We start from the raw sequence: 23,497 nt of genomic DNA, 5'->3' as shown, positions 1-23,497 counted from the left end.
GGTTGCCCGGAGAGACCAATCAACGTTATCTGCCCTTCGCTCTGTCAGACTTAATGGCGCGCAAGGAATTTCAAACGTTCGAGGGGGGAGGGGGAGGAGCGGGGCTTATAAGGGGGAGGAGCGGGCGGAGGATGAATAGCCTGTTGATGGCGGCGGCGGCGGCGGCGGCGCCTGGCGCGGCTGGCCCGCGGAGTGTCACTGCTTGACGCCGGCCGCGCGGAGCGGCGCCTGGGGACGCCGCGTGCGGAGGAGAGGGAGGCGCCCCGCCCTCCCGCCTGAGGCGGAAATCCCCCGCTTGGGCCTCTGCCGGGGCCGGAGGAGTGATCTTCGCGCCCAGCCGCGCTGCCGCTCTGCCATTGGAGGACGCTGAGGCGGAGGCCACGCCCCTTGCCCGCGAGGTGAGGGCGCAGGTGAGTTTGCGCGCCTTCCTCCGAGGGGCTGCGCGCGTCGAGCCCGCCTCGGCCCCGCGGGAGCGGCGTCCTTTCGCCTCAGCCCGCCTTCACATCCGAAAGTGACAGCCGAGCGCCTTTTCATTAGCGCCTCTGGAACCCAAGGGCCTTATAACACTGGGGGTTCGGGGGGTTTTGTGGGGAGGGGAAGCGGCGTTATTCTCAAAACGGATTCGCGCCAACAATTTTCCTTACTCGAGCTTGCAAAGCAGCTTTCTCGGCCCTCTTCTGGCTTGTTGCCAGTCACGCAGGAGGGTGGTGTTTCCCACCTTCTTTTGAGATGCGTGAAAAAGCGAAATAAGCGGTCATTTAGAAGACGGGAAGGGGGAAGTAAACCCTTCAGAAATCCACAGCAGGGCAGTACTTTTTTCTTGGGACCAACCAAAATGTCGCAGAACAGTGAGGTTTTGAGATCTCGGAAACTGGCAAGGTGTCACACAAAGCAGCGGGTGGGGGAGAAAGTGTGGGGTTTTGTGGCTGGAGCACAGGGTCCGATTTGATTCTGTGGCTGGAAGCACAGCTAAAGGTGGGTACTGTGTTCCATTGCTTAATACAGAATGTGAAGCAACAATCTTCTGCACTATGAAGATGGGAAGTCAAGTTACACATTCCTAGACTGCTTAATCTGGATTAGTTACTTTGGCCACTGCCCTAGCATGTGTTCATGGGTAAAATGGGATTAATGGCAGGAGGTGGTCCTTCTTCTGGAGTGCAAGGGTGGTAGGTATGCGTGTGTTGTTTCTCCAAGACAGGATATTACAGCATTTTTCTGCAATCGTTCTTACTATTTATGGGAGCATTCCTTTGATACTTGCAGTATCTTGATTGCCGCAGTTTTGACTCCTGTTGCTTACTGCCTTTTTAACTTTGGGTTTCAGCTGTTTGACTGTGTCCTCCTTCTCACCTGCTCATACATTCAGCTCTAGCCTAGTTCTCTTTAAAATTGCTGGTTTGCCTCAGGGCTATACCAGCTGAACCTCCAGGTGAAAGCTTGTGTGATGTAGTGCTCTTTCATACAGTCCATTCTCTTGTGAGCCCTCGCCTGTGATCCATTTCACCTTGGTGGCAAGTAGGCCTCTGCACTTGTTACAGTACTAACATTGCCCTGCACTCAGTCACTGACAGACTCATAAAGGTAGCGCTGTAGTCTGTAACTCTCATTGCATTGGTGTGGAGGGAAGTCAAGTGGTGGTTGATCAGCTTATGTGTCATCAAAGCAGAAGTCTCTCAAGCCTGTCTGAAGACTGTTGTGAAAACAGAGTTTAGTTCTAGCTTTTTTAGCTATATCCTCCTTTCCTCTAGTACCCACTGTAGGAACTGTGGTAATCTTACTAGCCTTAAGGTGTCCTAAGGCTCTTTGTTTTCTTAGCAAAATGATCTGGAGAAGATACAACTTGCTTCAGAAAACAAAGTGGCAGTCTCACATCTTTCTCTTTTGCAGTCTTCTCTGGGCAACCTTGCATTTCTATTCCTGTCTGCTTCATTTCCTGTGATTGCAAACTGCAGTATAGTGTTTGGTTCCGTGGGTACTCCTGGAGCTGGACGGGTGCAAATAATGTGTTCTGGGTTGTAAAGGGAAGGCTGGCACCCTTCTCCACCTTTGCTATCTAGTACTTCTCCAGCTAGTAACATCTATTTTCTGGGGTGTTAGGGAAGGCAGAGGCACGCTCCATTGTCTCAAGATAGACTGGTGCAAATAACATTTACTTTCTAGGCAAGTAACTATTTACAAGTCTGGTGGACCATTCTTTGATGGAGTTGTTTTGTTACATCCTTTAAAATGCTTGTTAATGTTAAGGAGTGGATGACAACATTTTGTTATATTTTGTAATGGGGAGCAATGGAAATCAAGGCACATATCTTCTAGGTCAGCATATAGCTTGGTTTTGGATGTCTGGCCAATCAAAAAACATTTTTCGCCAAATGCCTGGTAGTAGAAGATACATTGATCGTGAAGAAATTTTCCTGAGTGGAGGCTCATCCGTTGGACGCTGGGTGTGCTGATCCCTGCGATTTCCCTAAATGTAAACCTGACTGCGTAATTTGTGGTAATTGTCAAAGCATTAACACTTGGTGAACAGCAGATAATTAACTAATAACAAAAAGCAAGTTACAGCTGTTGTGAACTGTGACATGAACTCTAATGTGATACTCCACCCTTTAGACAGTGATATTTTCTTCTGATTACTGCTTGTGTTATTTTTTTAGAGAAGCTTGCAGTTATAATGGTTAGCCAGTGTGAGAAGCTTGTTTCTGCTGCTGTTTGCCCCCTCCCTATTACAAGGAAAGCAAACTTCACTCCTGACCTTCCTAAGCATGGCTGCATGCTTTCTCTGTATCCCCACCACTACCACCACCAAAAATGCTTATATTTTCCATATTCCTTATGGAAGCTTGCATATTCCTAAATGATACTTCCATGCACAGAGGCGGTACTGGATGCTGCGTAAAGAATGACAGTTGCCTTCACTGAGTTCTGAGTATCTGAAAGGCATCTCCCCAGTTTCCAGACATCCCTTGGTCTTTTCCTATAAGTCAGTTCTTCTCATAGGGTAGATGCTACTTCTATCTAAATTATAAAACATAAAACAATGTTGTCCCATATACAGTGGTGCCTCGCAAGACGAAAATAATTCGTTCCGCAAGTCTCTTCGTCTTGCGGTTTTTTCGTCTTGCGAGGCATTCGTCTTGCGGGGCACCACTGTATCCCTAAAAAGCAACTCCTATGTATCATGTTGTAATCAGTACAGTCTGTCAGTAGCAGCCTCTCTTAGTATGCTTCAAGGAGCATGTTCCATAGGCAAGGTTTTGCATGGAGGTGTTTTCACTGGATGCTTTTTTGAGTTCCACACATCCAGAGCCAAGGTCTCCTCTAGAAGCAATGCAATACATTTATATTCAGCCACATCTATTGTGAGCAGGGGAGCTCTCATTGAACGTAATTTGAGGGCGGGTTGAATTTGCCTCTCCCAGTGGTACTATTATCTTTCCATCTGATTCCCTCTTGGTTATTAATTATGCCATGCTGAAGTCCTTTGAGAAAGAAAGGGTGGGATACAATTTCTGGGCCGAGGTCTGTGATGTTTCTGACCAAATAGGCACCAATGTTTGGCACAGTAATGTTCCAGCTGCGACTGTTGCATGATGAATCATACATGTTAATTGATTTCTAAGTAGTTGTGCCTGCATGCTGAGATAGAGGATTAAAACTCCCAGTAAATATTTTATAGGAGGGACACGGGTGGCGCTGTGGGTTAAACCACAGAGCCTAGGACTTGCCGATCAGAAGGTTGGCGGTTCGAATCCCCGTGACGGGGTGAGCTCCTGTTGCTCGGTCCCTGCTCTTGCCAACCTAGCAATTCGAAAGCACGTCAAAGTGCAAGTAGATAAATAGGTACCGCTCCAGCGGGAAGGTAAACAGCATTTCCGTGCACTGCTCTGTTTCACCAGAAGCAGCTTAGTCATGCTGGCCACATGGCCTGGAAGCTGTACAGGCCAATAAAGCGAGATGAGCGCCACAAACCCAGAGTCGGTCATGACTGGACCTAATGGTCAGGGGTCCCTTTACCTTTACCTTAAATATTTTATGCCTTGGTGTCTGAGGCTAACATCTAAACTATTCTTTCTCAGATGCCTCCCAGAACAATAACTCTTTGCCTGACTTTGAATCATGAACATCTGAGCCATCTTTGGCCTGTTTTGTCTATGGTGGGGGTTAGGTCAAGTCAGACTTGTAAATGTTACTGTATAAAGCCACAAATTAAACCTTACTTGTGCAGTTGACTTACCACATACATGTCTATTCAGTTAATTGCCTATAACTGTTTTAGAGGTTTTACTACAACCAAGCGTTATATATTGTTAAATAAAAATGAGTAAAATATGTCTCTTTCTTTAGTATAGGTCAGAGTGATCAATAGATTAGACTTGCCTGGAGATGTTACTCATCCGTGCTGAGAGGTGGCTTAAGAACACCCCAGATTTTAGTTGGAGCACCAGTGGCATATTTGAGTTTTGAATGAGCAGGGGAGATGAAATCTGGGTGTGCAAGGGATCTCCATAATGGGATTTAAAAGGGGATTGACTGGCAGCTCTGTCTATTGGATAGAGAAGCCTGATAGTTTTATCTTCTGTGCTTCCACCTATGCTTTCCTGCCTCCTAGCAAATATTTATCTGTCATTGGCCAGGGACAGCATGCCAGCAGCCTCCATGGCCCAAGATCCAGAAAAGCTTCAAGCAGAGGTGGAGCGACTGGTGGCTGAGCTGCAGGAGGCAACCCGAGAAAAAGTCCAGGCTGCACAGTATGGGCTGGCTGTGCTGGAGGAAAATGGCGAGCTCAAGCAGCGCTGTGGTGAGCTGGAAGGCCAGTTGGAGGTGCTACGCATGGAGCTGGTCCACATGAAGGAGGTGAGTGAAAGTTTCCCCTGTTCTGCCTTGGGCAAGGATGCCCTTAGCATGTTTCCAGCTTGGGCAATGTGCTCTTAACCATAATCTCCTGCCTCCTTCTATCTTGCCTAGGCTTTAGCAGAGTCCCACAGCAGTCACAAACGGGCAGCAGCTGACGGCGAGAGCCGAGAAGAATGTCTGCTCAGAGAAACTGCTTCCAAAGAAGCCTGCCTGACTCAGACTATTGAGGAGCTTCAGAACAATGTAAAGCATCTGAGATCCCAGTTGGACAACAATGGGGTAGAAAATGAGCGTATTAGTGTGGCTCTGCGGGACTTGAGGAAGGTAATGTGATTGTGTTAAGAAACTGGGGTGGTCCATACGGGTTGTAGTTCAGAACTGTCTAGCACACAAGTCTGTACATATGTATTTACTAAAGTGTATTAGGTTAGTTGCTAAATTGATAAAGGAATGAAATATTTGTAGTAAGCAGTTGGCTGCATTTTGCACAATTCTGTTTCCATTGTTTTATTGATTGATGTGCCACCTATACGCCATAATAGTTTCTAAGACAGGAAGGGGCAGATGAGGCCCTCAAGTTATATAAAGCACTGCAGCCCCAGTATCTGGCTACTGTAAGTCCTGTTTGTTTCCGTTCAGAAAATCTCACCAACCACTGCCCATGTGTATTCAAGATTATTTCTGCAGCCATCAAGACTGGAAGTTCTATTTTTTTGTTCTTTAAACTAATGAAAGCCAGCTACATAGAATACTGAATTAAATGCTTATGGGTTTAGAGTTTATAAAGCTAGAGTATCCCACCCATTCGGGTGAGCTTGATGAACCCTAGAGGTCATCCGAAACTTGAAGCTGGGGAGGTGCTTTGGGGAATCATCTCAGAAATCATGCTGTGCTTTAGAGGTCTTCTAAAGCACAACACAACTATGGTAACCCTCATAATGGGAGGAGGGCTGGCTGTGTCTCATTGCTTCCAAGGTTTTTGAAGTACCTCAAGCATGTTCTACTTCCATCTCCAAGTTTCAGGGGAGGTCTGCAGTGGTTGTTGGATTTTGCAGCTTGAAAGGTGTGTCTAATGCCTCAGAATGATAGTGTGGCAATTCCCCCAGACTTTGAGTTGGGAGGTAACTTGGAGGATCATTTCCACAGTTGTGCTATGTTTCTGAGCTGCTCCGAGTGCTCACACGGTGCAAAATCAGGAATAAGGTTTTGCCCTTCTGCTATTGAGAGTACCAAGATCTTGGCCACCATAGAATTTAGCCTTGGTAGCCAGCCAACCAAAATGTGTGGGCCTCTTTGGTAGTGTATAACATAGAAAAACAGAGTAGCAAAAAATGGGGAATCTAACACAATGGTCCTGCAAACCAGAATGCAAAATTGGTTAGCTGTGAAATGGGAAAAGTGGTAGTGATTTGTTCCTGGAGTATTAAGACGTCCATGAGAATGTGAGACGTTGCTCCCTGCATTTTGTTATTTCTACAGTGTACTCTGTGGGTGAAATTCACTGTCATGCCATAAAAATGTTCTGCTGTGGTTGACCACCAATAGCAGCTTGTACTTGCAGCTTGATGTAAGTGTTAGATATACTTTTAAGTGTGAAACCATGTGGACACTTCTCCCTCACTTTGATTTAATAATCAAGTCCTCAGGCATTACTGGCCCATGTTAAAAAGATGAAGGAGACCACAGTGACAATCATGCTAGCTCTGCCTCCCATTGCCATGCTGGTTATCCTCCAAGTTGGAGGACAAAGCTTTGAAATGGGGGTTGGGTGGGGTCCCTGTGCTCAAGAATGTAAGAAGAATCCTGCTGGAGTAGGCCATCTAGACCAACTTTCTGTCCTCACAGTGGCTAACTTGATGACTGTGGGCAACCCTCAAGCAGGACCCAAGCACAAGAGCACCCTCCCCTCCTTTGATTTCTAGCAACTGGTGTTCAGAAACTGGTGTCTCCCAACTATGGAGGCAGAGTGCCACCATCATGGCTAGTAGCCTTATCCTCCATGAATTTGACCAGTCCTCTTTTAAAGCAATCCAAGGTGCTGGTCTTCACTGACTCCTTTGGAAGCAAGTTGCATGAGCTGTATGAACAAGTACTTTCTTCTGGTGGAGGCTCCTCATGCAGCTTTGACCCCCAGAAAAGCAGGGTTTTAAAGCTTAAGGAGGAGCCTCCATGAATTAACATGGAATAAGAAAGCTTTAAAAAGTGTTTGTAGGTAGGATGAAGTTGCTTTGGGTATTGGATCTTGCCATTAACATATCCTATATCAAGTTCTTCCTTATCCAATCCTGCCTTGATGTAATACCATAAGATGGGTGGTTTGTGGCATGTCTGACTTGGTTCCTATTTCCCCCTGTCTTCCCAGGAATGTCAGATCCTAGAATCCGAGAAGGCCCGGCTATGTGAGGAGATGAAACAGGTCAAGACACGGGAGCTGCGTCAGTTGCAGGACTGTGCTGAACTTGAAGAGGAGAACATCTCTCTGCAGAAGCAGGTCTCCGTGCTCAAGGGCAGTCAGGTATTGGTATCTTCCACATACTACAGTGGGCCTGGCACTGACCACTTGAATGTGTGCCTTTCATACAGTGGTGTGGACCAGATGTCAACCACGTTATTGTATAGCATCTGCTTTATAGGAATACTGCTTCGGTTGTGTTCACCTGCTTTAATTTTGCAAATGTATGTTTGCTTTCACCTACAACCATGTCCCAATGGACCTTTGCTGGCTTGTGGATGGAAGTGGGGTGATACTAATACAGCTGCTGTAGAGACACTTCTAAGATGGCTGAACTCTGAGCCTTGATTAGTTGATTCTGAACCTCAGCAGTCTAGCAGTATTGCAGGAGCAATCTTACAGGACTTAAAACATGCAACCAACCATCATAAACAGTCTAAACATATTTAAAGCTGTAGTTCAAAACGTTAAGGGTGGAATTCAGTGTCGTACTAATATGAACATTCTACCAGTGCAAGAATTCTGCTTGCCGGCTAGAATTCTCCTCTCCTCTTCCCCATTTGCACTGTTCTAAAGGTTCTCCTGACCCTCCCAAGCTGATATGGGGGTGCAGGAGGAGACAGGAAAGCCACATTGTGCTACCAGGACTTGTGCCAGCTCCTGCTAGCGCAACTCATTAGTTGAATCTAGCCCTGTTTTAAAGTGTTAGCCATTTAAAATCTTAAAACCTTTTCATTGTCTTGGAGAGTTTAAAAAAGAAAGTATTTGCCTGCTGCTAGAAAGACAGTAGTACAGTCATACCTTGGATCCTGAACACCTTGCAAGTTGAATGTTTTGGCTCCCGAATGCCGCAAACCCGGAAGTGAGTGTTCCTTTTTGCAACCCGAACGTCCAACACAACTTCTGCGGCTTCTGGTTGGCTGCAGGAGCTTCCTGCCCCTTGGTTTTCGAACGTTTTGGAAGTTGAACGGACTTCTGGAACAGATTCTGTTTGATTTCTGAGGTACCACTATTAGGAACGTGAAGCAAGCCTCTTATAGAATCATAGAGTTGGAAGGGACCCTGAGGATCATCTAGTCCAATCCCCTGTAGTGCAAGAATATGCAGCTGTCCCTTCCAGGGACTGAACCTGCAGCCTTGGCATTATCAGCATTATGCTCTAACCAACTGAGTTAAGGGTCATTCCATAGCAAGTGATCCAGTTTCTTTACCTCAATAGTTTAGGCATGGCAGGGGATGCCTCTTGGAAGGCCTCCGATGTTAAGGTGCTATTAATATTTGTTGAATTTATATTTGTGTTCTCATTTTTTATTTTTATGTTATGATCCCCTCGTTATCTTCATATGAAGGGCAGTATACAAAATGAAATTACCGTATTTTTTGCTCTATAAGACTCACTTTTTCCCTCCTAAAAAGTAAGGGGAAATGTGTGTGCCGTCTTATGGAGCGAATGAAGAAGAAGAAGAAGAAGAAGAAGAGTTTGGATTTGATATCCCGCCTTTCGCTCCCTTTAAGGAGTTTCAAAGCGGCTAACTTTTTCCTTTCCCTTCCTCCCCCACAACAAACACTCTGTGAAGTGAGTGGGGCTGAGAGACTTCAGAGAAGTGTGACTGGCCCAAGGTCACCCAGCAGCTGCAGGTGGAGGAACGGAGACGCAAACCCGGTTCCCCAGATTACGAGACTACCGCTCTTAACCACTACACCACACTGGCAGCAATCCCAGAAGCCAGGCTGCGCAGCTATCCCAGAAGCCAGAACAGCAAGAGGGATTGCTGCTTTCACTGCGCAGCGTTCCCTCTTGCTGTTCTGGCTTCTGATATTCAGAATATTTTTTTTTCTTGTTTTTCTCCTCCAAAAAATAGGTGGCGTGTGGTCTGGTGCGTCTTATAGAGCAAAAAATACGGTACATGCAGTGTGTGTGTGTGTGCGTGCGCGCGCGCGCCTTTGTACCTGGGATCTGTGCAATTAATTGGGTTTGGAGGAAGTATTTTTTATCAGATTGAATATATTTCTCCAAGGCTCTTAACTTCAAAGGGATCAGAGCTCTTAAAAGCTCTGGGGGCTGTAATTGCTATGCTCAAGTTTGCACCCACAATACTGATTTCTCTGCAGTGGTGTTAATAGTTGGGGACTGGAGCAGACCAGTTGTCTCCATCCTTCCATCTCTTAAGTTCCTTTCCCCTTGCTTTTTACTGATGCTTAATTGCTCGCATAGTCCAATTTCTGGATTCGAATACCTGTTGCTATGTCTCTTTCTGTGTTGAGTTAAACTTTTTTTTTTATAGTTCCACAGTTATGCAGACATACTGACTTTGCTGATGGCCTTCTTTCACTAAAAAGTACAGGACCACCACCTTTGCTACTAGGATATAGGATTTGCATTTTAAACTTATTTTGAGCTTGTTGCAGAATAATGTGCAAGATGAATAAAACAGAATTCTTTAATAGCTCTTAAATGCCTGTCCAGCTTATCTACGTCATGAATAGGCCACTAAAAGCTCACTCAGGTTTTCTTGTTTTGGTGTCTGGAACGGTGGTGATAGGAAGTTCCACAATACAGGTGCCTGTCCACAGTTCCACATGTCTGTCTGACACTTACATAAGAGGACATGGAAGAAGGGCTTGCTGGTGGATCTTAAAGGATGGTGGGGATTGTTTTCCATCTGTTGGTGTAAAAATAAAGTGTAATCATGTGCCATATTCAGTCATGCCAAACTGGTCCAAGTGATGTTGAAGCTGAAAGATGTGGATGTCAGTAATTCAGATGAAATACTGGGGGAGGCAGGGCCTGATGATGAGCAGCAGCCAACCACCTAGTATTGTGCCCTTTTTTCCTTCCTCAGGTGGAGTTTGAGAGCATCAAGCATGCCCTTAGCTGCCGAGAGGAAGAGCTGGTGCTTGCTGGGACTCAGCTGCTGGAGCTGGGTCGTCTCCGGGACCTGGCAGAACACCAACTTCAGGAGGCACTAGAGGCTCTGCAGGCAGAGCGTGAGCAGAAGCAGGAATTGCGGCGAGAGCTGGCCATCTGCACAGGAGGGCGCCATGACTCCCTAAGCAGCTTGCAAGCCAACCTAGAAGAGCTTAACCACAGCCGTGCAGAGGAACAGGATAGTGGCTTTGCCAATGCCAGCAGCATTGGGAGCATGGCTTCCACACCCCACAACATCCGGCCTGCACCTGGTCTTGTGGCAGACCTCTTCAGTGAGCTTAACTTGGCAGAGATTCACAAACTGCAGCAACAGCTGCTCCAGGTAAGCAGGTTAAGCCCTGTGGATCAGGGAGAGGTTTGGTTTCAATATGAGATGACTAACAACGTGAATTGCATTCCTGTTGCACAGTGGAGCAAGATGTGCTATGTTTTAGGCCAATGCGAATGGTTAGCTATCCCCACCCCTCACCCTACCCCAGCTGGCTAACGTGGGGTTTGCAGCTCTGTTATAGATTCAGTCCACTGCCATGTACTGTGTATCCAAATTCTGAAAAAGTCCTTGCCCCTGTCTCTGTAGTTACTGTGTAATACTTCAAGAGAGGGAATCAAATTGTTGAATGCTCCATTGTAGAAAAACAAAGCTAGTATTGGCAAGATGATTCTAGTTTAGTCTTTGCCCCTGGTAATTTATATTTGAATGTACAGAGACTTGTTTTTTACAGGAGGGCGTCATTTAAACCAAATTCTTCTTCCTTGGACAGTCCATCTCTTGCTTTGGCTAATAGGCAGTTGTCATTGATCTCCCACACAAGAGTCCTCTGGTGCTTGTGGGGAACTTATCAGGAGGGATGTGCTTCAGTTCTCACTTTATGCTGGGCTTGGGGAATAAACAGCACTAGCTGTGCAAAGCCCAGTGTGCTGATGCAAGGCAAGACCCCTTGTTTTTCTCTTCCACTTCCCCTCCTGCCCGGAGCCCTCTTGTACCTGCAAAGAACGCAGAGCCTAGGGCTTGCCGATCAGAAGGTCAGCAGTTCGAATCCCCGCGATGGGGTGAGCTCCCGTTGCTCGGTCCCTGCTCCTGCCAACCTAGCAGTTTGAAAGCAGGAAGGTAAACATCGTTTCCGTGCGCTGCTCTGGTTCACCAGAAGCGGCTTAAGTCATGCTGGCCACATCACCCAGAAGCTGTACGCTGGCTCCCTCAGCAAGTAAAGCAAGATGAGTTGCCTGCGACTGGACCTAATGGTCAGGGATCCCTTTACCTTTACTTATCCCTTGCTTTTATCCAGCCACACGATTGTCAGAGAACCTGGGGAGAGTGAGTGGTCTCTTGTGCCCAGCAGAATTATTCCCTCCCTGTACGCAAGTTATGAAGAACTTAAAAACTTGTTGACAGTGGGAAGAGTTATCAAAGCTAGGAAATGGTAAAAGCAAGGTGGATGCTGAATAGAAGAATGGTACAAAGAAGTGTGGGATATAGCAATTAATGATAAATTAACGTGTGCTGTTAAAGTAAGAAGGGGAATATGGAAGAGAAATGACTTTGAGAAAATATGGAGAATATTTCTGGAGTTCATGTTGTTAAACCATCTCAAGAAGTCTTAAATTTTTGGAAATTTATCATTATGATAAATGATAGTCTCATGGTGGGGTGCACATTTCTATTTGCATTATTTTTACTTTAAGGGAAAATAAAAAATAGAGAAAAATATTATTCCCTCCCCATTCACAGAGGATGCAGGAGTGGGATATCTTGGTGTTGACTATCTGGCAAGGGCAACTCCAGCTAGATTTGTAGACCCTTGATTTTTCCATCTGTAATCCTGAAGTGGTCCAGGGCAGCATTGGATGGCATCCCCTAGAACTCCTTGCCATTCCGTTTTGCCTCAGGCACAGAGGATGAAGGTATTACAGCACAAATAGTGGCCACCATTGCAATTTGAACAATCAGGCTGTGATGTCAAAAAGTGGGTTCCTGTTCTTCAAAGCTTAAAATGTACTGTAATGGGACTACTTCCTCTTTCTGTAGGGCGGGGAGCATGGGTGTGGCAAAAGCTAAGAAAATGCTAGGCTGGGAAGTGATTTTCTAAGCAAGGTTTTAGAGATCAAAATTATGGCTTGATAGTATTGATCCACAGTGAACTCAAAGGAGCTATTCTGACTGCAAGTCGCTTGGATGCCAGAGGCATTGCTTTTGGGTTTCTACTCTGCCAATAATCTTGTCTGTGGAGTCTGCTGTTTGTTTCTGTCTGTCTGTCTGTCTCCCCACTCCGGTTGAGCTGGAAGCTTCTCAGCCGCCTGTAGAGTGAGTGGCAGGAAGCCACTAAAGTTATTCCGAGCAGCTGCACATCCTGCCCAGCTGGCGTCATGCTCTGGCCTGACCCTGTTGCACTTTCCCCACCCCCTTCAGGCTGCTTGTCTGCAGATTATCTCTCCCTCCTGCCAAGCCAGTTGTCTTGGCAAAGGAGGTTTGAATGCTGTTCTACTCTTGCAAGGTATTGGAGATATTTGTCCACTTTGTCCACTTTTTGTCTAGAATGCAGCTCTCTCTTCTTCCATCTTCCATTTTTAACAGCTTATCTTGTATTAGAGATCATCCACAGTTTAGAGAGCCTCCTGAAGGTGAATGCTATGATAGTTGATTCTGGGTCACTTCCGGCTAGCCTCATTCTGGCCACCCTTGGCCAAAGGAAATACCTGGCTGCGAATCAAAAGCCCGGAAGCTCAGCTTCTTTTTGTATGGCTCTTTAAAGCCCAGATGGAAACTTGAGACCTGGGAGTGGCAAGCTCTATAAAGAGAGAAGCCTGTCCCTTCTGTATTGATCCCTCCAAAAGGGTCACAGTTTCGGAATAGAACTGAGCAGCCTTAATCTCTGGGGTAAGGCTGCAAAACCAGCGCTGTCCTTGCTCACTCAGAGCACTTGCCTATTAAGAGTGTCCTTGCCAGCTACTCCCAGTTTAGTTCCTGTTTTCCATGCCAGGATGTAGCTCTGCAAAATACACTGCTCTTGAGTATGTCCCAACAACTTAGAGTTCTATTGGCCTCCTTGGATCTGGATTTATCTTATGGCTCAGTTTATCTCCATGCCTTGTGTTGGGAAACATAAACACCAAACTCTCTCCCCTTTCTAATTTCCTGTTTGCATTATTAGACAGAAAATGAGAAGGCCTCGCTTGCCTCAGACCTGCAGGACCTTAAGAAACAGCTGAGCAGCACCCAGGAGGCTCTAGCCCAGCAACAGCTGTGCAACAACCATGAGGTGGAGCAGTTTCAGACCCTGGATGCTGGCCCTAGCAATGGCAGGGACCACCCATCATCCTGTAAGAGGGAGCGCTGCTATGAAGAGTTAGAAAAGGCCCAGCTGGCAGCCCGGCAGGAGAGGGAGGCAGCTGCTCAGTTAGAAACAGAGCTGCGGGTTGCCCGAAGGATGGCACGGGAGAGTCAGTCACGGCTGGCGCAGGCCCAGGAAGAGCTCCTGTGTTTTTCCGAGGAGATGGCCGCTCTGTATCATCATGTCTGTGCCTGCCACAGCATCACCCCTCAGCGTGTTGTGTTGGACTATTACCGGGAAGGTCGTGGAGCCCGGAGCATGTGCAGAAGACGGTCCTCCCGAAAACTCCTACTCACAGAAATGGAGACAAGCAGCAGTGGGGACCAGTCCCCCGCCAGCAGCCCCAGTTCCCCCTGTGGGTTGGAGCCCCTCAATGTGGCCAACCTGACTGCCGTCTTGCGAGAACAACTAGGGCACCTGCAGGTGGCGCTCTCCCTGGTGCATGAGCAGGGCCTGATGGGGCACAGTGCCGAACTGGAACGTGACAAGGAGGCGCTGGTGGAGGAGGTGCTGAAGCTGAAGTCCCTGCTGAGTACTAAGCGGGAGCAGATCGCCACTCTGCGCACAGTACTCAAGGCCAACAAGCAGGTGGGTGCAGGAGTAGCCTGTCTGTGGTGCAAGTCAGCCCTGAGTGAATAGGATGGGGAGGGTGAGAAAGGTGTGGGTCTGCAGCTGGGACTGGGAGCACCCTCAGCTACTGGTGCCAAATGGGCTCATCAGTGAGAGTTATGGGAATTTTCTTACACTGACTGCAAAACTGAATGTGTTAAGAAGTCACAAAACAGGTATGATCAGGCTGTGAGTATGTTGTGTCTAAAAGTAAATGAATCTTTGCCGAGGCAATATTTTGCGATCTTGCAAATTGCAGAATTATACAACATTTATTTTACACAGGTTTCTTCTGTCTATCATGGGAAGAGCAAGGGATTGTTCCAATTATTTTTATTGATTTTCCAAATTATTACAAATCATTACTGAATTAATTCAATACAATTTCCAAAACTGATTTCCTTCTCTTCTTGCAAGATATGTCCATGATAGACCCCCGTTGCTGTTAGTTCTCAATTTCTAGTTGAAATCACCCCATAATTTCAATTATATTTTCCATCAGCTGCCCCTTTACAACCCTGCAAACAGCAAATATATTTTAAAAAACTTAGTGTGTCTATTTGATTGCAGCATGTGTAATATTTCAGTAAGTTCTTATTTCCAGATTTCGGCATTTATTTTCCAGCTTGAATATTTTCACATGTTCAAATCAAAATTCTTTCCCTGGTTCACTGATTTATTGCAGTTCTCCTGTCTCCTCCATCTGTGCTCGCCTTACCCAAACTCACATTCCTTCCTACTGATAACAGTGTCAAGCTACAGCATAAATAAACTCACAAAAACTGTTTACAGAGAGACCATTCTAAGAGCAACCCAGCCATTGGATTCCATCACTGCAATGCCTTCAAAACATCTTTTCCGTTGCATATGTCTTTCTCTTTAAATCATCCTCTTTGTGGCTTCCATCCTTCCATCATGTCAGGTTAACTGTGGATTGTTATTAGCTGCATTTCCTCCTCCCACAACAGAAATATTTTGATGGTGGCTTACAACAATGAAGGCTAGAAACATGTTCTAAAACTAAGATTCTCTGGAGTGGAATTGTATTCCCAACCTCTCATTCAGTGCTCCCACATGATTTTGGCCCATAAATAGGCCTGGATGTGATGTGGCATGGCCTGAGATCACAGGCCCTTGCATACCATTTGTTTTAATCTTTCATAAGCTGCTTTTTTGGAAAGCCACCAAGAAACAAATAATAATAACAACAATCAAAGAGCAGCAGACTGGGGAGGCAGGCTACAAGTCTGCCTAAATAATAAGGTGGTTTTCAATAGCCTTTCTTTGGAAAGCTGATGGGTATGGGGCTAAGTGGGCCTCCTGGGTTCCAGAGTTTGGGCACAACAGCTGAAAAAAAACCTTGACACATTTAACCACTAGCTGTACCTTAGATGGTGGGGAATGCAGAGCAGGACACTTTGTCTAGGTACCCAGACAGCAGGCCCTGCCTTCCAAATACCAGTGCCATGTTTAAACTCTGGGTGGACTGACAGCATCCAGTGCAAACCAAGAAAATGCACTTGGAGGGGGTGGCGGCTTATAGCAACCCTGTTAATAGAATTTCCAATTGTCTGGGAGGGGTTTATCCACCCCACTTCCTTTGGCTGCAGTCCTGGGGCTGCCCTTGTCCTGTTCTGCTCCTCCTCCCTGGTCCCACCAGTACTGTTCTCTTCACAGCCCTGCATTCCTAGCAACTATTGTGGCTTTCCTCACTGTTTGCAGCATGAGCCCTGTGCTTAGGCTGCTGATAGGTTTTCTCCAACTTTCCAGGCCTGGGAAAGAAGGCATCCCAAAAGAGTGGTGGTCTGGGCTTGCATTCAGTGTTAGAAACTCAGATATTTAAGCTAATCACCAAATGGCACCTTAAACCTATGTTATGGTCACCACAACATAATGTCTAGACACCTTTTTAAAAAAAAAAAAATGAAGCTTGTTGATAATTTTGTTTCTATACCACTTTACATTTTAAAGAGAAAAAAAATATTGGTGGTTTACAACACATTAAAACATCAAGTAAAACGAACAATCCAGAATAAAACAAATTCAAGCTTCAAGGAAAACACTTCAGACCTTACTCCAAGTGACATTTTTCTTTCCCCATATTTATTTACCTACTTGACTTATATAAGCTACTCCATAGCAGAAGTACTCTAGGAAGCCAGTTTGGTGTAGTGGTTAGAGTGTGGGACGTGGGCCGACAAGATCAGGGTTCAAATCCCCACTCAGTCATGAAGCTCCCTGGGTGACCTTGGGCCAGGCACAGCCTCTGAACTTGCCTCACAGGGTCATTGTAGAGATTAACTGAGGAGAGAAGTTAACCATGTACTCCTTGGAGAAAAAGGCAGGAGATCAAGGCAATAAATAAACTCTTCCGCTTACCTGCTTTAAAAAAACTGGAGGGGCCAGCCAGATGGAGATGTCTTTTTTTTCCCTTCAATTTTTTTTATTGATTTTCACAAAATTAAAAACACACTAACAAATAAACAAACAAACAAACATAAATCATAACCTTATTAAAACTAATCTTCTTAACATTGTTAAGTGACTTCCTCGTATCCCCCTAGTTGAATTTCAGTGCTTATCATTTTAACGGTTTTCCAAATCAAAGTTCTTATAATTTTAACTTAATCACTTAACATCACTCTTTCTCCCCAATTCAGCATTAAACATAATTCATCACATTACTTATTTAAGTCCTAAGCCTAACTGGTGATTGCAAGCTTTTTCCAGTTAATTTAACTTAACGTATTTAACTAAATAATCATTAAATTTCATCCATTCTTCCTTGTACTCCTCCTCATTCTGATCGTGGACTCTTCTGGTCAGGTCGGCTAGCTCCGAAAAGTCCATCATCTTCATGCTGATGAAGATGAAGATGCCAGATGGAGATATCAGTTGCCAACCTGGCATCCAGAGATCTCCATGTGGTTGCAGTTGAACCTGCACCTGTTGAAAAACGCACACGATGAATTTCTGAGACAGCTTGCATGTGTAAGACTGGACATTGGGGAATACTCCTTGCACATATACCAGGATTGAGCAGTCCTGGGATCTTTCAAGCACCCTAGGCTGTGTTCTGGAGGCTCCTTGCTGGAGCATCTTCTCTTGCTTTTAAAAAAAGGGCTGAAGCAAGAATGGGGCCACCCATGAGTGTAATCCTAGAGACACATAAACTTGTTCAATCTCTGAAAAAGGTGTCCTGTTGATGTGTTCCCTGTTGCTGACCTGCAAGTGAAGTAGCTTCTTGAAGGTATTTCCTTATCAGCAGGCTGGTAGCCCCATGTGCCTGGCTCTTCCAAGATTGTTCTTGTGGGTGGAATGGTTCCAGCTGCCTGTTTGAGTCTCCTATGCAGAGCAGCATAGAAGGGTGTGTGCGCTATGTTTCTGTGCCAGTGCTTTAATGATACTTTCTGCATATGGTGAAGGGTGTTTCCATGCGGAGAAGATCTAGGTCAAAGAATGGGAAGGGACCTCAATGGTCATCTAGTTCAACCCCCTACAATGCAGGAATCTCAACTAAGCATCCATGACAGATGGCCATCGAACCTCTGCTTTAAAACCTTCAAGGAAAGAGAGTCCACCACATCCCGAAAGAATCCCTTCTACTGTCAAACAGCTCTTACTGTCAAAAAGTTCTTCCTGGTGTTTAGTTGGAATCTCCTTTCTTGGTTCAAGTCCTACCCTCCAGAGCAGGAGAAAACAAGCAAGCTCCATCCTCCATGTAATATCTCTTGAGATATTGGAAGGTGGCTATCATATCTCTTCTTTTCTAGGCTAAACATACCCAGCTCCTTCAACCATTTCTCATAAGGCGTGGTTTCCAGACCCTTGTTCATCTTGGTCATCCCTCCTCTGCATACGTTACAGCTTGTCAATATCCTCCTTAAATTGTGAAGCCCAGAACTCCAGGCGTCGTCTAACCAAGGAAGAACAGAGTGGTAGTATTACTTCCATTGACCAGACACTAGACTTCTGTTGATGCAGCATAGCATAGCATTTGCTTTTTTTGCTGCTGCATCACACTGTTGACTGAGGGTCAGCTTGTGGTCTACAAAGACCACTAGATCCTTTTCACAGCTACTACTGGCAAGCCAAGTGTCCGCCATCTTTTATTTGTTCATCTGGTTATTCCTGCCTAAATGCAGAACCTTACATTTGTCCCTATTGAAATTCATTTTGTTAGTGCATCATCTGACCATTGGCAACCTTCCCTTTTAGACGGCAGAGGCCGCCCTCTCAAACCTTAAAAGCCAGTTTGAAGGCGAGAAGGTGCTGGTGTCTGAGACCATGGCCAAGCTGCGTCATGAGCTGAAAGCCTTGAAGGAGGATGCTGCTACTTTCTGCTCCCTACGTGCCATGTTCGCCAGCAGGTTAGGAACGGGCATCCCAGGGAGCTGTGTCTATAGTAGAGAAGGGGCAGTGGGGCAGAGGTTGGAGGTAAGCCACCTCTTGAAGTGGGTGGGGGCTGGCATTGAGCCTTTGATCTACTGCTGCTCCTGTTTCATGTTGGAATTGTGCCACCATCCTCACACAAGTGCTGAAACTGAGGACTTGCCATGTAGATTTGGAGTATCAAGTAATTGTGATATTGACTGGTTGTGGACTAGGAAGGCTGGTTTCACACGATGCATAGAAAGAGATGGAAAGCTGCTTAGACTGCAGAAGTTGCACAAGAGAAGGAAGCTGCAGGGGGTGAGGTAATGCTCTTTGAGGGGGTGCTGAACTAAAACAAAGCTCCAAGATGTGCAATGTTTGTCATATTCTGTGCCACCAAAGGGTGGAATATAGAGCCTATATATTGCACAACATAAAACAAAATTTCTTAGATTCCTCATAACTTGTTTTGACAGTTGGCCAAACTATTCATATTATTGAAGCCCTATTCCTATAGCTTCTGAGATATTGCCAGGCATTGCTCATGCATTTTCCAGTATACTTTCACAACCATAAGGACTAGAAACCACCCTTAATTTCATGGAATCATAGAGTTGGAAGAGACCACAAGGGCCATCGAGTCCAACCCCCTGCCAAGCAGGAAACACCATCAGAGCACTCCTGACATATGGTTGTCAAGCCACTGCTTAAAGACCTCCAAAGAAGGAGACTCCACCACACTCCTTGGCAGCAAATTCCAAAAAAGGAGGAGACTCCACCACACTCCTTGGCAGCAAATTTAAAGGGAGCCAAGATTTCAGCAAGCAATGATTAGTGTCCAGTGGGATATTCCATTCTTTTTCTGGCATTTGATGGGACCCTGAGTATATGCAAAGCACTGAGAGCTGGTGTGAGGCCTGCCCAGGATTCTGTGGTGTTGATCCTTTTTGACACTTGCCTTGAACTCACCACCTCCATCTGTCTCCAGGTGTGACCAGTATGTGAGTCAGCTAGATGAGATGCAGCGGCAGCTGGCAGCTGCTGAGGATGAGAAGAAGACACTGAGTTCCCTCTTGCGCATGGCCATACAGCAGAAGCTGGCACTCACACAAAGGTTGGAGTCCCTGGAGAGCCCGGCTGAGGGGCCACGGGGAAGTAGCAGGAGGGCACTCAGGCCAGCCAAGGGTAGTGCGGTAAGAACAGTTGGAGCAATGAGTTCTGCTATGGGTGCGTGGTGAAACAAAACCCCCTGAAGCCATTTACTTGCTTAGGATGTAATGCTGCCCAGCTGCCTTTGGGAGTGATACACAGCTTCTTCAAATTTATCAGTTCAAATTTCGCATAGAACTGTGGCAGGGTAATAGCCCTGAGAAGGTGTAGCCTTGAGTGATGTATAACCAGTGTACTTGTTCAGCTTTAATAACACTTACTTATCCAAGCAATTATCTCTGGAGATGATAAACCAGGAGAGTCAGTGTGGTAATGTGGTTAGAATGTCAGACTAGGACCTGAGAGACCAGGGTTCAAATCCCCACTTGTCCATGAAGCTCACCACCAGTCACTGCCTCTCAGCAGACTGTTTTGGGGATTATATGAGGAGCTCCATAGAGAAAAAGGTGGGATATAAATGCAGTAAATGAAAATTAAATGATGACACACGTGAGAGCCAAGGCTCTATTGTCCACGGACCAATAGCAATCCCCTACCCCACCTTCCATGCAGCCTTATGACTGAGAGCTAATGTGGCACTGAAGCCTTTGTGAACCCACTAGGTGGCCTTATGCCAGCCTCAGTGTCCTCCCTCCCACACCAGTCAGCAAAATTGGTCAATATGGTGGCACCTTAAACAGTTCAAGTGCTGTGTGAATGCTTAGCTGTAATGTGAGTAACTATGCCAGGGCCAGCACAGGAGAGCTATAGGAAAACAAGCGGTACTTTTTTAATGTATCTTTCTAACTGCCTTTCTTCTCTCCCTGGTCCCCGTTCTCCTTTCAGAGATGAGACAGCCAGTATCCAGTGCAGGATTTCCAGGCACTTCTCATTCATTCAGTGTCTTCCATTGTGGTCACAGAACTCCATTTATTATTATTATCTTTTGCATAACATGGAGAAGCCTGGCACCTGCAAGCTGTAGCCCATCAAGAGGAACCCTGTGCCAGCAGCAGGCCTCCAGCCAGTGTTTGCTTCCTGCCCTTGTGCCTTAAGAGTTATGTGAAGATACACAAACCTTTTCTCTGTTTGCCTCAGTGCCGACTTTCCTAAGCGCCTCTAACACTGTGCCTTTTTGTGAGACACTGATGTCTGCCTTAATGACCAGGGCTGCCTGCTTTGGGTCTGGCTGTGAAAAGATGGGTTCTTCCCTTCCCCTGAATTTCTTTGCGCTGCTGTACTCTCCCAGGCCCATCACTTCTCTACCTGACTCCCCATGGGGTTTTGCACATAGTTAATGACTATATTGCTGACTGCATGGATTGTGGGGAGAAGGAAAACTAGCCCCATGCAGCCATGAGACATGTTGTGAGATGGACCCAGCAGTGTCTCCTGTTAACCTCACCATCCTGACACCAGCAGTATAAGAGTATGAAACAGTTTTCTTTGTAGTCTGGAGCAAGATGAGCCCTGGTTGTTTGCCTCAAATAAAGAATTGATTTCCCTGCATCCCTAGCCTTTTTTCTTTAACTAATTCAGAGCATTAAATAATAGTTATTACAAAATATGATAAATAACATAAGATTATTACTAGAAACCCACTCTTTGATTTTAGACTATAAGAAGAGTTTGGATTTGATATCCCGCCTTTCACTCCCCTTCAGGAGTCTCAAAGCGGCTCACAATCTCCTTTCCCTTCCTCCCCCACAACAAACACTCTGTGAGGTGAGTGGGGCTGAGAGACTTAAGAGAAGTGTGACTGGCCCAAGGTCACCCAGCAGCTGCAGGTGGAGGAGCGGAGACACGAACCCGGTTCCCCAGATTAAGAGACTACCGCTCTTAACCACTACACCACACTGGCTCTCACCTATACCACTTGAAATTCTACTGTAACAGTGTTCCCATTCATTTATGTACAGTAGCAAGAAAGGATAATCTAAGTTGGGGTTTTGTGGCTCTTTCAGTGTTTGTCTTGGACTCCAACTCCAACTTCAGTCAGCATGACTGGTGGTCAGGGAGGATGGGCTACAGGTTCCAATCTCTGGCCCAAATGGAAACCATGTTTTTAAATACATTGTCCATTTGCCTTCTAAATTCCATAAGCTTTGGGCAATATTCAGCTATGTTTTGCTCAGAGGAGACCCATTTAAATTAACGAACATGACTAAGTTAAGTCTTTTTCATTTTAATGGATCAAGCTTGAATAAAACATGAATGCCACCCACTCCCACTTAGTGATCTTCATATCTACATATGATGCGGGTGGCGCTGTGGTCTAAACCTCTGAGCCTCTTGGGCTTGCTGATTGGAAGGTTGGCTGTTTGCATCCCCACGATGGGGTGAGCTCCCATTGCTCTGTCCCAGCTCTTGCCAACCTAGCAGTTCAAAAGCATGCCACTGCAAGTAGATAAATAGGTATCACTGCGGCGGGAAGGTAAATTGTGTCTCTGTGTGCTCTGACACTCGTCATAGACCTCCATGCACCAGTAGCGGTTTAGCTACATGACCCGGAAAACTGACTGTGGACAAACACAGGCACCATCAACCTGAAAGCGAGATGAGTGCTGCAACCCCATAGTCACCTTTGACTGGACTCCACCGTCCAGGGATCCTTTACCTTTACCTTTTACCTATATCCACATATCCTTACAGCTTCTCTAACCATTCTGCTATCCTTGGTACACTTTTCTGTTTAGTAAATAACATCCTAGTTTTGGTGGTTGCATAATACTTTCCTTCCACTTTTGTCTTTTTACCAAATTCACATCTAAAGGATGACAAACATTGCTAGACCTATTGGGGCAGACCCTGTCCTTAATTCCTTTATCCAAGCTTTTGTTGCCACCATGCTACAAAGTAATGCAACTTCTTTTTCTGTGGTCCTTCTCACTCAGGATATTTTTAAGAATCTTATTGTGAAGGCATCATGGCTGGGGGGAGATGGCTTTCTCTGTGCAGGGAAAATTGTGTCCATGACTTCAGCCAAGAAGACTGTAGCCCATCTGGCTTGCTTGCACAGCTTTCAAAAACTACTTTGTGCTCCAAGCAGATTATGCCAGGCACAGGGTGTGTGTGGGGGGCCTCTGTGCATTTAAACAAAAAGCAAATGGACCACAGCTTGAAGACGAGGAAGCAGTGTCAAGAAGTCAGATATCAACGAAAAGAACTCACTCTGAAACTCGCCTACAGGTGGTACCTAACACCAAGAAAACTAGCACTAATACGCCCAGGAACCTCCACAGGCACATGCCTCCACATGTGGTGGGAGTGCCCCAAAATCCAACTATTCTGGACAACAGCCACATGAGAAATATGTAAAATAACTAAGCAAGTATTAAACATCACCCCAGAATTGGACCCACTAAACATCTTCCAAGACAACAATGCCCATTTACACCACAAAGAACTCATAACCCACCTACTTTCAGCAGCCAGAAACACCATAACCAGACACTGGAGAGACCTGTCGGGAGTAAGCATGGACCAATGGTACCAAATAGTATGGGAAACAGCCCTACTAGGAAAATTAACCAACAAACTGAAACTGACACGGGGACAAACAGAAGAAGATGCCTTTACCCCGGTATGGCTCCCCTTTATCACATACACAGCCCAACAAGACAATGACAATAATCCACCAACAGCATACAAATCAATATGGCTAACCTGATCCAAAACACCCACCCACCCACCCCACTCACACACGAAAACAAAGATCACCACAGCCTATCACAAACAAACAACCACACCCTAGGCCAACCCCAACCTCTCTCACCACCAAAGGAACACAAGTGAACA

General features: G+C 45.9%; 1 protein-coding gene across 2 annotated transcripts; it reads left to right on the top strand.

Annotated features, from left to right (window-relative positions):
- Nucleotides 1–271: 271 nt before the first annotated feature.
- On the top strand, nucleotides 272–21,208 carry LOC309331943 (protein bicaudal D homolog 2-like). 2 transcript variants are annotated; one of them, XM_081844531.1, is made up of 9 exons: nucleotides 272–410; nucleotides 4,638–4,857; nucleotides 4,969–5,181; nucleotides 7,220–7,372; nucleotides 10,153–10,560; nucleotides 13,388–14,155; nucleotides 18,395–18,546; nucleotides 19,539–19,743; nucleotides 20,546–21,208. In XM_081844531.1, the coding sequence occupies exons 2-9, from the start codon at nucleotides 4,645–4,647 to the stop codon at nucleotides 20,549–20,551; spliced, it is 2,118 nt and encodes a 705-aa protein (XP_081700657.1). In that variant the 5' UTR covers nucleotides 272–410; nucleotides 4,638–4,644; the 3' UTR covers nucleotides 20,552–21,208. The 2 variants fall into 2 exon arrangements, with proteins under 2 accessions (XP_081700657.1, XP_081700658.1); XM_081844532.1 differs by lacking the exon at nucleotides 272–410 and adding an exon at nucleotides 591–975.
- Nucleotides 21,209–23,497: the final 2,289 nt, after the last annotated feature.

The sequence above is a fragment of the Podarcis erhardii genome (assembly GCF_964252035.2).
Source record: "Podarcis erhardii genome assembly, chromosome: 17".
In the NCBI taxonomy this organism is placed as follows: domain Eukaryota; kingdom Metazoa; phylum Chordata; class Lepidosauria; order Squamata; family Lacertidae; genus Podarcis; species Podarcis erhardii.
Note: the sequence above shows the minus strand (reverse complement) of the source record. Positions and strands in the feature narration are given on the sequence as shown.